At 37.0% G+C, this 14,367-nt stretch overlaps 1 protein-coding gene across 1 annotated transcript in view; it reads left to right on the forward strand.

Annotated features, from left to right (window-relative positions):
• ITGAV (integrin subunit alpha V) overlaps positions 1-3,823 on the forward strand; it is a 73,826-nt gene extending 70,003 nt beyond the window's left edge. The window contains exons 27-28 of the mRNA XM_015826400.1: positions 718-840; positions 2,674-3,823. Coding sequence (XP_015681886.1) covers positions 718-840; positions 2,674-2,769 — 219 coding nt within the window. The 3' untranslated portion in view covers positions 2,770-3,823. The remainder of the gene's footprint in view (positions 1-717; positions 841-2,673) is intronic.
• Positions 3,824-14,367: the final 10,544 nt, after the last annotated feature.

Here is a 14,367-nt window from a genome sequence, read left to right on the forward strand (position 1 = left end):
AATGGCTGTCCAGTCTCTTCTTAAAAACTTCCAGTGTTGGAGCATTCACTGCTTCTGGAGGCAGATTGTTCCGCTTCTGGAGGCAGGTTGTTTGATAGTGCAGTTTAGAATGGTCTTATTTGATCTTATTTGATAGTGCAGTTTAGAATGGTCTTCGCTTGGCAAACATGGGGTGAATTTAATTTAGTTCCATAAAAGACAATGAAATTAAGCCAGAAAACTTTAAAGGCCTTCTGTTTTAACCTTTATAATATGATGTGCAAAGTTCCTAAGATATCCCTGTGGATTTGACTTTCAGCTGGATGGAGAATCTCAAGCAGAAGGCAGAGTGGGAGACAAGCAGCCGTAAGGCTCTGTCTCCATCCCTTTGTTTAAGTTGTGTCTCCTTATCTTCTGAATTCCAGTTCCTTAGTCTTTCAAACATATCCTTGTCGTCTTAAGGGCTAGAAACCTGTACTTTTTTTTATTTCTATGAAATGTTTTAGACAGCTTGATTCTTCAGATTCTACCGCTGCCAAGAAAACATCCATAGGTTTTCAATCATAAGCCAATAAAACCTTTTTTCTGTGACCTTCATTGTGGAATGTATAGTTCAGCCTATCAGACTCAGGTGGTGAAAATCTTGCACCGTGGTACGAAGTTCCTATTTGTATCCCTGACCCAGTTTATCTTACTCATTTTTTCAGTAAAATATGTTGACATTTCTTTCCTTTTTAGGTTACCACAAACATCTTGTGGGGTATTCAGCCAGCACCAATGACAGTACAAGTATGGGTAATCATACTGGCTGTCTTAGCAGGATTATTACTTTTGGCCCTTCTCGTTTTTATAATGCACAAGGTGAGTGAATATTTAATCAAATCCTGTCCATTTTTGTCAAAAAAAACCAAAACTAAATATTTGAAATAATTTCTGATTTTAATCCAGTGTGAAGACCAGAAAGTTCCGTTAACTATTATCTGGGGAAGTATTGCCTTTGTTAGATTGAAATAAATAGATGGGCTCTCCTTGTGATTGAGAAACCTCACTTTTTGGGAAGCCCCGCAAAAGGTAATGGGTGTGGTTCAAGATGCTTATCTATCACCTATAAAGACCTTCATACCAATTAAAACCTAGTTATCGAGGGGCAGACTCTCTCTGACTTTTTGGTCCTTCCAGGAAGATCAAGGATAGTTGAGGTACTACAGGTCCTGTCAATTACACTATGGAGTCTAAGAAGCTTGCTTTCTCCATGCCTGCCCCTGCCTTGTGGAATACTTCCCCCCCCCAGGTTCCAGTAGAACCCTACCTTTCTGCCTTTTCAAAAGGCCATAAAGAGCTGGCTCTTCCCCCAAGTTATGGGCTAAACCAGCGGTTCTCAACCTATGGGTCGGGACCCCATTTGGGGTCGATCGACCATTTCACGGGGGTTGCCAAGCAAGGCTGTCCGCCATTTTTCCCCCCTTTTCCGGTGGGTGCCTTACCTCCCTTGGGCTGGGCCAGCTGGTGGTCGGCCTGCTCCATCTCTGCCGCTTGCCAGCTACGCCTCGGCCGGCGCAGGGGGCGGAACCACGCATGCGCGGCGCTCCTGGGCAGGGAAAGTCCTCGACCTACGACCGGTTGGGTAGTCCTCGACTTACGACTGATTTAGTCCTCGACTTATGACCGGTTTAGTCCTCGACTTACGACCGGTTTAGTCCTCGACTTATGACCGGTTGGGGGTCACGGCATTAAAAAGGTTGAGAACCACTGGGCTAAACTGTGATTGCAGCTCAGTAAAAGTGAATGTTCAGGTATGAGGGATTCATATTTGGGGGTACCTAGAGTTATTTTGATGCTGGTTGTATGCTTCTTCAGTTGTGTTTCTGTGAGCCACTCAGGATTACTATATGTAAGATGGGGTAGTCATATAAGACCTTTTAAAATAAATAAATGACAATGAGACTCTTTTCCTTTCCATGGCTTGAAAAGGGACAGAAATCGGGGGTGGGTGGTACAAAGAAATGTGTCTCCATCCTTATTTTTATCGTGTCAGCAAGGAGAGGAGATCAATGGCTTCTGAAGTTGGAACACTTTAGCTTACAGACAAGATTGTCCTGTAAAAATATTGTCCATGGCCATTTGCTACAGTTTTTTTCCTGGGACGGAGAGGAAGCTGGAAATTAAATTGGAAAATAGTTGCTCTTTTGGCCAACTCAAGACTATTGCTTGAAGGTTCTCTGTGGAAATGATACAAAATGGCATGTATACATTCATGCAACTATGCATGTTCTGTGTAAGAGGATTATACTAGTACGGTATATCAAATTTTTCCAACTTACCTGATACAATACCATTAATCCACATGCTCACTTGCCTCAAGGTTTATATGGAGAGAAAAGTTTGTTAATAATTGCTATATATCTGTGGTGGAATCATCAATTAAAGGAGAGGAAGGAGTAAAAAGGTGTTCCAGCACAGAGTTGTTTCATGAGAGGAAACGGCAGAGGCAAGACTATTGAAGCTTTTATCTATGGATTCTCGAGAGAATGCAGTCAGTCTGGTGAAATTCTTATAAATAAGTTTTATATGTATTGACAATAAAGGTGCTTTATCGACAATCAAGAAACTGCTTTGGCCTATTCATGGAGTTATTCTGTTTGCTAGCATCTGAATTATCTCACTCCTTGCTATAATGTCTTCTCTACATTACAGGTGGGTTTCTTCAAACGTGTGCGGCCACCTCAGGAAGAACAAGAAAGAGAACAACTTCAACCTCATGAAAATGGAGAAGGGACCTCAGAAGCTTAAGCAGTATTTTAACTGCATCTTTTACCAAAAGATTTAGAGCGATTGCCAACTTCCTTTAGAAATATGCATTTTGATCCTTGAGGACTGCATAGCAAATGCCTTTTTTTGCTATTGGCAAAATAACTGGGAACTGAAAGTGACATACAGTATGTTTGTTTCCCTCTTATTAATCAAGTTCACATTTGTGACTAATACAGATGCACTGACTAATATATTTTAGTGCCACAATTTTGCTTACTGATGTCCAAAAGGCAAAGTGAGGAGATGGGGTTTGGTTGGTGTTTCATTTGTTTTTTTTAAAAAAAGTATTGGTACAACTTGATCTGCTCCACTACTTGCAAACTTGTAACAACTATAACTGTCTAGAGAACATGAACATAAACTGAAGACCTACTCCTGAACTTTTTAACTGGACATTCCCAAGGTACTCACCAGTTTCTGAAGAATTTCTTCACCGTTTCTAAGTTGGAGATATCAATGGCACGAAGCATTGAGTGAAATAACTGACAGATCTACTTCAATTGACTATTTAGGGATAACTTCTGTATAGAAGAGGACCTTACTTGTCACCATGATGTGTTTCCATTTAAGGAATTGCTGTCCATTTTATGGAATCTTTCATCTGGAAAGATGTACTTTGGTTGTATGGAAGATCATAGATCGCATTTAACAGTTCCGCTATCCAGTTTTATGTAGCATCATGAAATTGACTGATTCATGCAATCTTTTTCTGATTCCCTTTTTTAATTTTCTGTGGTTTTTTTACATTAAAAAAAAATCAAAATCTGTGCCAAGTCATCCAAATTGTACATTTAGGATAAATCATTCTAAGATTTTCCTGTATAATTTAATTCTGTTTTTGAAGCTCCAGGTTTACAAATAGTTTGGAATCATTTCTGGTTAAAAGTTAGACCTTGAAAGACTTCAGGAGTTATAAAACAATAAAACCCATAGTGATTTCAGTAAGCTCTCTGCTATTCCTGTAGAGCTTCTTCATTATAATACATTACAGATTTCAACTCTACTTTTCACATAGAAATTTAAAAATTTCCTTTAAACTTATTAATAGTTTTAATAATAATTTTAAAGGAAATCATCATTCTTATCTCAGAAAGTAAAATCAAGCCTGGGTCCTATGTTCATAATTATCATAAAGGAGTAAATAAATTATAGATGGGCAACGAGCTTCCCAGCTTACAACTGATCCTCTTTCCTAACCGTCTTTGAGAAATGATTGCTGAATACTGACAGTCATTTCCTACTATTCTGAGATGGAAAGCCTATAGAAACTCTAGTTTAAGCCCTCAAAAAGGGCTATCACGATTAAAAAATAAAAGTAATATCCCCAACCTTCTCTCAAGATCTGTCCTGCTTACCTGTGAGGTAAGACCCCAGTGATCTGTGGCCTTCAGATCCCCTCCTCCAAATGTTAAATGCAAACGTGGCCAACGAAAATTCTTGTATTCCCAAACTAAATACACTCCCAGCTATAAACCTAAGGAGAGACATTGATTGTTTTAGTGCTTAACCAGTAATGATACTGAGGAACAATGTGGTTTTTAATGGCGCGCACCTAGCCTTTCCCCAATTTCATGGCCAGACACTGTTTCCATTCCACAGCTTTTGCAATACATTTGCTACATTCCAGCCAGCAACATCAGAGTATGGCATCAGACAAAGTTTCTTGAATTTCAGGACAGGATTGTAAATTCAGGGCAGGCTATATAAATCTTATCAATAAACAAACATGCTGATGTCGGACAAGAAAAGACCTCAAACCAGGCATCCATCATTAGCTACTTACCATGGTTTTACTGTTTTGATACATATCGTATATTACGTGGCAGAAAACCAGGAACGCAGTGTTTTAATGTGTATCCATGTATTCATTAACTCAAACACAGTGTATAAAACAAGGAACAGAGGAGTAGGTGGGTAAGGAAAATTTATGGGTACTCGAAATTTCTAGAGAAAATCTGGTGACCTTACTTACCTTGAACTTTTTGAGATGTTCTGGGATCCTGGCAGGGATTTTCAGTACACACTTAAACATATATTTCAGTTGAGAAAGTTGATAAAAAAATGCAAGGGCTTATATGAAGAGTTCGTTTATGGAGATCACTGAGGCCAAGTACATAAAGCCACTGTAAAACTAAATTCTGAGGCTTCATTTTAGACATTTTGTCTTTACTTTTGGTTTTAATGAATCTCTTTTGGGGGGAAATGTAAGGGTATGATTTAGTTGAGAAATAAAAGAATGTATTTCTTTTATTACTATACTATATTATACTCTTACTGTGATTTCTTTGGTTACTATAAAGACAAACGTGTCCCACATGTAAGAGCTGTCAAAGCTTATATGTTCAACCATTGATAAAAATTATAAAGCTTTCAATGACTGAGAAATGTTATTACTAGTTTTCCTAATATTTTTCTTCAGCTTTGCTGAACAGCAAAATCTAAATAGGCCGAATTGCAGTGTTTCATATACTGTAGGGTCTGGTTCACATATATGTGTACATTGATTTTTTAATTATTACTTTATTCTTGCTGACCAGCAGTGGCATTTATGTTACCAGTGAGAAACAGTGAGTCTGAAGCAATATGAGGAAAGAAATCTTGCAAAAATGGAAGAGGTGTGGGTGTGTGCGTGCTACTTGTGATTAGACTTGTATTACTGAATGAACACTATCTGAATAAATAAAGTTTTGAATGTAAGAAGCTGCAAGCACCTTACATTCATATCCTGTATGTACAAAATTTTACTCACTTGATCTCCTTCCCAAATAGCTTTACTTGTATAGAACTGTTTTTGTATAGAACTTACTTTTCCCCCCACTATGAATGGCTGGGCTATTGTGGCAGTGCTCCAGTGAAACATGAAGTTTTCTTACAAACTTTTCTGCCCAGATTAATCAATGGCCAACCTGGATGAGCAGAATTAGTCCAAGATGTTGTGTTCAGTACTTCTGAATGAACAGAATCAGTGCAGATCCGTTTAGCATAATTTCTGTATTATGAGAGCATGGATCACATTAACAGTAAGAAACTAATTTTTTTACTCTATTTCTTTTTTGAAGTTTTTCCCTCCTTAAATAAGGTTTTAGATGATTATTTCTCTGGTATAATTTTGGGCTCCAGCGAGCTGGTATAACTGTTCACTATTAATCAGGGACTCAGTAAAGTGAAGTTTCCCTCTTTTTTTAATAAATGTTTGCTATTATTGTGTGGGCAACTTATGTCTATCTTGCTCATTTATATGCAGATCTCTGTGCAACAGATATTACTCTACAGAGCCATTGAAGATGGCCCAATGATGAAAACAATACGGCACTAGTGTGGTTTAGTGTGGTTTATGCCCTTTTGTAATGTATAATGATGTTTACACAATAGTTACTAAATTAATTTTTGCTTCCATGCCCTTCAACCTCTTGAAGAATTCCTGGTGTTTCACCAGTTTGCTCTGGAGTAGTTCCAACATTCTGGAGAACAACATTGTACAGTGAAAAATATGGCACTTTTCATACTTTTATACAAAATTGTGGCTGCTCTTATAAGGACAGAGAGAGTGGAGGCCAAATACAAACTCCACTGGAGAGAATACCTGTTATAACTTCGGACAACTAAGAGAGAGGATAGTCCCATTTTATAATATATTTTAAATCAATTAATACACCTCAGTCTAAATCAGTGGTTCTCAACCTGTGGGTCGGGACCCCATTTGGGGTCGATCGACCATTTCACGGGCGTCGCCAAGCAAGGCTGTCCACCATTTTTTTTGTCCGCCATTTTTTTTGTCTGCCATTTTTTCCCCTTTTCCGGCGGGTGCCTTACCTCCCTTGGGCTGGGCCAGCTGGTGGTCGGCCTGCTCCGTCTCTGCCGCTTGCCAGCTACGCCTCGGCCGGCGCAGGGGGCGGAACCACGCATGCGCGGCGCTCCCGGGCAGGGAAAGTCCTCGACTTACGACAGGTTGGGTAGTCCTTGACTTATGACCGGTTTAGTCCTCGACTTACGACCGGTTTAGTCCTCGACTTACGACCGGTTGGGGTCGCGGCATTAAAAAGGTTGAGAACCACTGGTCTAAATACTAACATAGAGACTGCATCTCCAAAAGAAGGCCCATTCCCCCCAAGCTTTCCTCTTAACAGTAAGTTGAGATCTACCCTAACAAAAATTATATACAGTATGTAGGTGACAGCAAGTTTGTCTACATATTTGGAAATCCAAAAGAGTAAGACAAATATTTAGTAAGGCTACATGTGTGGTCAACCTTGGGGAACAAGGGGAAGAGATGCTGCATAGGAAACAGACACAGAGAGGCAGGAACCCCCAGTGGCTTAAAACTTAGGAAGAACCCAGCCTAATTGACCAAACTGTTAAAAGTAGTAGCAAGGTGTTCATGCTTTCAGGCTTGCAAGATTCTGTTAATGCAGCTTTACAGTAAGGTAGAATTAGCTCATCTAGTCATATTTCTAGTCTAGATTACCTGGAAGAACTGACGGTCCCTTATTTAAAAATGGGACTCAAGTCAAGGTGAATCCTATCAACTTTGCCCAGAAACAATGATACCATTTACACACAATCACTAACTAATTCAGTTCCCTCTCTCTACTGCTTTGGCTAAATAACTGCTGCCTAATTCAGAAAAACAGTATGGAATCAGAGTTATAGGCATGCGAAACCAGGTAAAACAACATAAAGTTATGATAAGCGTTATAACTTTGTTGTGCAAATAATCCAACTATATGATTGGGTGGTGATATTTGATACAAATATCTATTGTACATCATGTCATTTGTATCACGACACATATATAATAATTTCCCTCCCCCTGGCCCTTGCAATTTTGTGACTCGCCATATAAAGAAAATAAATGAGGTCCAATATAAGTCCCAGCCATTTCTAAAACTGGTTAGAAATATATTATATATTCTGCTCTACGGTTTGACCAAAGGCTAAATCTAGAATGTTACTATCTACCGATATACTGTTATATCAGAAATGAAACATGCCTTAAGATAAGTATAGCTATACTATTCCTTGCAGCATATTGTATTATTAGAAATCACATTTGTTACTGTTGAGTTTCTACTTTCTTATTATTATTGCAACTTCTACTTGTACAGTTGAATTGTTTCTGACAAAAAAGTTGGGGGGTTGTGTCAATTACAACTGTCCAGTTTGAAAACAAATCCAGAAAATTCAAATTGGTGATACAATTGAGTATAACACAGGAATAGAGGTTTCTGTCACCAAGAAAAAGTGAATACTAGTTAAATTCAAGTTTCCATTACAGGACATAGATTTATAATTCTCAGCTCCAAATGCAATTTCTTCTATTCAGTGCCCATCAAACTACATGGTTCAGTATGGATGAACCTTCAAATGAACTCTGCCATAACATTCCTATTAAATTCTGAATCAATTAGAAGTGACTTGTTTCATTATATTTCATATTTAAATGATTAGTGGGTAACAAAGCTCATAATAAAGGACCCATACAGGTGATTTTGAAACTGCAACTGTAGCATGTTTTTTAACAATTTAATTCACTAAACAATTACCCTTTTAAGTTCTGAAAAGTAGAATGTAATAATACGAAGTGCTTTTGTTTAGCCTTGTATTATCTCTTTTGGGCACACAATCTAACGAAATCCTTGTTATCCATGAAGTCTCTCACATAAGAGTAACATGAATGCACATAAGTAAATGGTTATCCTTTTATTTTATTTTATTTTTATCATAATACCGGATATACTTTTGGGAAGGGAAGAGAAGTCATGGGGAATTATGGGGATTACAAAATGTGTTTGCTTTCTATTATTTAGTTGCCTTTTAAGCCATATAATGGAAAGACTGATAAATATCACCACGTATGACCAAAATTTATAATCTGTTTAAAACATATTATATGCAATATGCACTTTTTGATATATGTTTTCTTTCTTTCCCTTAAACATAATGAAAATTTTCCTAATATAGTACAGAAATGAAGTACAGGCATACATTAAAGCTTTTTTAGTTACTTGAGTTTTGCTTAACCAAACTCTTTTTTTAAAAAAACTGCAGAAATAAGAATATTAGAGCTTTTTTGGTTATTTAAGTTTTAGCAAATAAATTTATTTTAAAAAACTGGGCTATATATAATACAGTACAGAAATAGAATATAGGTATACAGTATATTAGAGCTTTTTTAGTTACTGGAATGTTTGTTTAAAAACATTTTAGCAGGGGGAAAAAATCATCAACTTTTGCTAGTTTACAGAATAACAGAGCTGGAAGGGACCTTGGAGGTCGTCTAGTCCAAATCCCTGCTCAAGCAGGAAACCCTATGCCAGGGGCAGGCAACCTTGGCTCTTTTATGACTCGTGGACTTCAACTCCCAGAATTCCTGAGCCAGCATGGCTGGCTCAGGAATTCTGGGAGTTGAAGTCCACGAGTCATAAAAGAGCCAAGGTTGCCTACTCCTGCCCTATGCCATCTCAAGCAAATGGTTGTCCAATCTCTTCTTAAAAACCAGGTAGCTATGTAGCCTTTTCCATAAAAAGATATGTCTCGTGCCATTTAAAGGACCAACAAAATTATTGTGGTATATGGAGATGTATATATACTCAAGATTGCATCAAACACTGCAAGCTATAGTGAGTTTCCTACCTGTCGGCAACATTTGATGTCCTTTGACACATGCACATGATCTCCAAGAGAGCTATTTTATATCAAGCAATAACAACCTAGTAATTTTTTCCTAAATAATTTCAGTGGAATATCTTTTTTTTTTTTTTTTCAAATATAAATTTTTATTATTTTCATCATAAAAAAAAAGCACATCACAGATACATCACAATGTAAAAACCCCTACCCCCCACCCCCCACCCGGACTTCCCAAACCTAATCCCAGAATACTATTCAACTAAAAGTAAACTAGTATTAATATCCCTAACTCCACAAAGTATTATTCTACATAAGTAGGTGAAATATATATANCCAGCAAGCGGGACTGGCCTAGGGGATTTTATAGGGGTTTTAATTACTTTTAAATTTGACATTCTTAAATATTTCATTTTAATCAAATTTTAAATTAGGTGTAATATGTTAGCTTTTTATCATTTGTCAGCCGCCCTGAGTCCGAAAGGAGAAGGGCGGGATATAAATACAATTAATAAATAAATAAATAAATAAATGAGGAAAGAAAAGAAATCTTGCAAAAATGGAAGAGGTGTGAGTGTGTGTGTGCTACTTGTGATTAGACTTGTATTACTGAATGAACACTATCTGAATAAATAAAGTTTTGAATGTAAGAAGCTGCAAGCACCTTACATTCATATCCTGTATGTACAAAATTTTACTCACTTGATCTCCTTCCCAAATAGCTTTACTTGTATAGAACTGTTTTTGTATAGAACTTACGTTTTTTTTCTCACTATGAATGGCTGGGCTATTGTGGCAGTGCTCCAGTGAAACATGAAGTTTTCTTACAAACTTTTCTGCCCAGATTAATCCATGGCCAACCTGGATGAGCAGAATTAGTCCAAGATGTTGTGTTCAGTACTTCTGAATGAACAGAATCAGTGCAGATCCGTTTAGCATAATTTCTGTATTATGAGAGCATGGATCACATAAACAGTAAGAAACTAATTTTTTTACTCTATTTCTTTTTTGAAGTTTTTCCCTCCTTAAATAAGGTTTTAGATGATTATTTCTCTGGTATAATTTTGGGCTCCAGCGCACTGGTATAACTGTTCACTATTAATCAGGGACTCAGTAAAGTGAAGTTTCCCTCTTTTTTTAATAAATGTTTGCTATTATTGTGTGGGCAACTTATGTCTATCTTGCTCATTTATATGCAGATCTCTGTGCAACAGATATTACTCTACAGAGCCATTGAAGATGGCCCAATGATGAAAACAACACAGCACTAATGTGGTTTAGTGTGGTTTATGCCCTTTTGTAATGTATAATGATGTTTACACATTAGTTACTAAATTAATTTTTGCTTCCATGCCCTTCAACCTCTTGAAGAATTCCTGGTGTTTCACCAGTTTACTCTGGAATAGTTCCAACATTCTGGAGAACAACATTGTACAGTGAAAAATATGGCACTTTTCATACTTTTATACAAAATTGTGGCTGCTCTTATAAGGACAGAGAGTGTGGAGGCCAAATACAAACTCCACTGGAGAGAATACCTGTTATAACTTCGGACAACTATGAGAGAGGAGAGTTCCATTTTATAATATATTTTAAATCAATTAATACACCTCAGTCTAAATACTAACATAGAGACTGCATCTCCAAAAGAAGGCCCATTCCCCCAAGCTTTCCTTTTCTTTCTTAAATAATACTGTAAGAGGAAGGCCCATTCTCTAAAACTTTTCTTTCTTAAATAACACTGTATCTATCGAGTTGTGTACAGCAATTTGACAGGCAAGGTAATTTCTAAAATTACTATTCTAATTTTCAGTTCAGTAAATGAAATTAAGAACATTCATTACCGACTGAAAATATTCCTGCAATCAAAACTTTCCCTATTTGCTGCCATCTAGTAGCAGTGGAGATTTTTTTCTAGTAGTCCTGTTGAAGAATAAATTAGAAGATAGAAACAGTCAATTCCCCCCCCCCCCAAAAGCACAATATTTACTTATGGGGCATTTCCCTAGGGACCCTTGGCATGGTGTGGAAAGTAATGCCCCTTAGGCAAAATAAATTCACCCAAGGGAAGGTTTTTTTGAGAGACCTCTACCTTACCTAGCTCTTCCTGACTTTAAATAAGGGAAACACATTCAACCTATACGTAGCTACTGATCATCTCCCTTAACAGTAAGTTGAGATCTACCCTAACAAAAATTATATACAGTATGTAGGTGACAGCAAGTTTGTCTACATATTTGGAAATCCAAAAGAGTAAGACAAATATTTAGTAAGGCTACATGTGTGGTCAACCGTCCTTGGGGAACAAGGGGAAGAGATGCTGCATAGGAAACAGACAAAGAGAGGCAGGAACCCCCAGTGGCTTAAAACTTGGGAAGAACCCAGCCTAATTGACCAGACTGTTAAAAGTAGCAGCAAGATGTTCATGCTTTCAGGCTTGCAAGATTCTGTTAATGCAGCTTTACAGTAAGGTAGAATTAGCTCATCTAGTCGTATTTCTAGTCTGGATTACCTGGAATAACTGATGGTCCCTTATTTAAAGTTTAGAAACGACTCAAGTCAAGGTGAATCCTATCAACTTTGTCCACAAACAATGATACCATTTGCACACAGTCACTAACTAATTTGGTTCCCTCTCTCTACTGCTTTGGCTAAAGAACTGCTGCCTAATACAGAAAAACAGTATGGAATCAGAGTTATAGGCATGCGAAACAAGGTAAAACAATGTAAAGTTATGATCAGCGTTATAACTTTGTTGTACAAATAATCCAACTATATGATTGGGTGGTGATATTTGATACAAATATCTATTGTACGTCATGTCATTTATATTACGACACATATATAATAATTTCCCTCCCCCTGGCCCTTGCAATTTTGTGACTCGCCATATAAAGAAAATAGATGAGGTCCAATATAAGTCCCAGCCATTTCTAAAACTGGTCAGAAATGTATTATACATTCTGCTCTATGCTTTGACCAAAGGCTAAATCTAGAATATTACTATCTACCGATATACTGTTATATCAGAAATGAAACATGCCTTAAGATAAGTATAGCTATACTATTCCTTGCAGCATATTGTATTATTAGAAATCACATTTGTTACTGTTGAGTTTCTACTTTCTTATTATTATTGCAACTTCTACTTGTACAGTTGAATTGTTTCTGACAAAAAAGTTGGGGGGTTGTGTCAATTACAACTGTCCGATTTGAAACAAATCCAGAAAATTCAAATTGGTGATACAATTGAGTATAACACAGGAATAGAGATTTCTGTCACCAAGAAAAAGTGAATACTAGTTAATTCAAGTTTCCATTACAGGACATAGATTTATCATTCTCAGCTCCAAATGCAATTTCTTCTATTCAATGCCCATCAAACTACATGGTTCAGTATGGATGAACCTTCAAATGAACTCTACCATAACATTCCTATTAAATTCTGAATCAATTAGAAGTGACTTGTTTCATTATATTTCATATTTAAATGATTAGTGGGTAACAACGCTCATAATAAAGGACCCATACAGGCGATTTTGAAACTGCAACTGTAGCATGGTTTTTAACAATTTAATTCACTAAACAATTACCCTTTTAAGTTCTGAAAAGTAGAATGTAATAATACGAAGTGCTTTTGTTTAGCCTTGTATTATCTCTTTTGGGCACACAGTCTAATGAAATCCTTGTTATCCATGAACTCTCTCTCTCACACATAAGAGTAACATAAATGCACACAATTGTAAGTAAATGGTTATCCTTCTATTTTCTTTTATTTTTATGATACCTGATATACTTTTGGGAAGGGAAGTGGAGTCATGGGGAATTTTGGGCATTACAAAATGTGTTTGCTTTCTATTATTTAGTTGCCTTTTAAGCCATATAATGGAAAGACTGATAAATATCACAACGTATGACCAAAATTTATAATCTGTTTAAAACATATTATATGCAATATGCACTTTTTGATATATGTTTTCTTTCTTTCCCTCAAACATAATGAAAATTTTCCTAATATAGTACAGAAATGAAGTACACGCATACATTAAAGCTTTTTTAGTTACTTGAGTTTTGTTTAACCAAACTGTTTTTTAAAAAAACTGCAGAAATAAGAATATTAAAGCTTTTTTGGTTATTGAAGTTTTAGCAAATAAATGTATTTTAAAAAACTGGGCTATATATAATACAATACAGAAATAGAATATAGGTATACAGTATATTAGAGCTTTTTTAGTTACTGGAATGTTTGTTTAAAAACATTTTAGCAGGGGAAAAAAATCATCAACTTTTGCTAGTTTACAGAATAACAGACCTGGAAGGGACCTTGGAGATCTAGTCCAAATCCCTGCTCAATCAGGAAACCTATGCCATCTCAAGCAAATGGTTGTCCAATCTCTTCTTAAAAACCAGGTAGCTATGTAGCCTTTTCCATAAAAAGATATGTCTCGTGCCATTTAAAGGACCAACAAAATTATTGTGGTATATGGAGATGTATATATACTCAAGATTGCATCAAACACTGCAAGCTATAGTGAGTTTCCTACCTGTTGGCAACATTTGATGTCCTTGGACACATGCACATGATCTCCAAGAGAGCTATTTTATATCAAGCAATAACAACAGTCATTTTTTGCTAAATAATTTCAGTGGAATATCTTTTTTTATGCTTTCTTGGAAACAAAAATTAAATGCTTTCTATGGATAATAAAATACCGTATTTATTGGCGTATAACACGCACAGGCGTATAACACGCACCTTCATTTTAAGGGAAATTTCAGGAAAAAAACTTAAAGGTGGGGCCGGGCGGCGGAGAGCTTGGCGGCAGCGGCAGCAGGAGGATGGGGAAGGGGCGTGGCTGCCCGGGCCAAGGTGGGGCCGGGTGGCGAAAGGCCGCGGCTGCCCGGGCCGAGATGGGGCCGGGCGGCGGAGAGCTTGGGGGTGGCGGCAGC

Source organism: Protobothrops mucrosquamatus, unplaced genomic scaffold, assembly GCF_001527695.2.
Source record: "Protobothrops mucrosquamatus isolate PMUCROS unplaced genomic scaffold, P.Mucros_1.0 scaffold3099, whole genome shotgun sequence".
NCBI classification, from domain to species: domain Eukaryota; kingdom Metazoa; phylum Chordata; class Lepidosauria; order Squamata; family Viperidae; genus Protobothrops; species Protobothrops mucrosquamatus.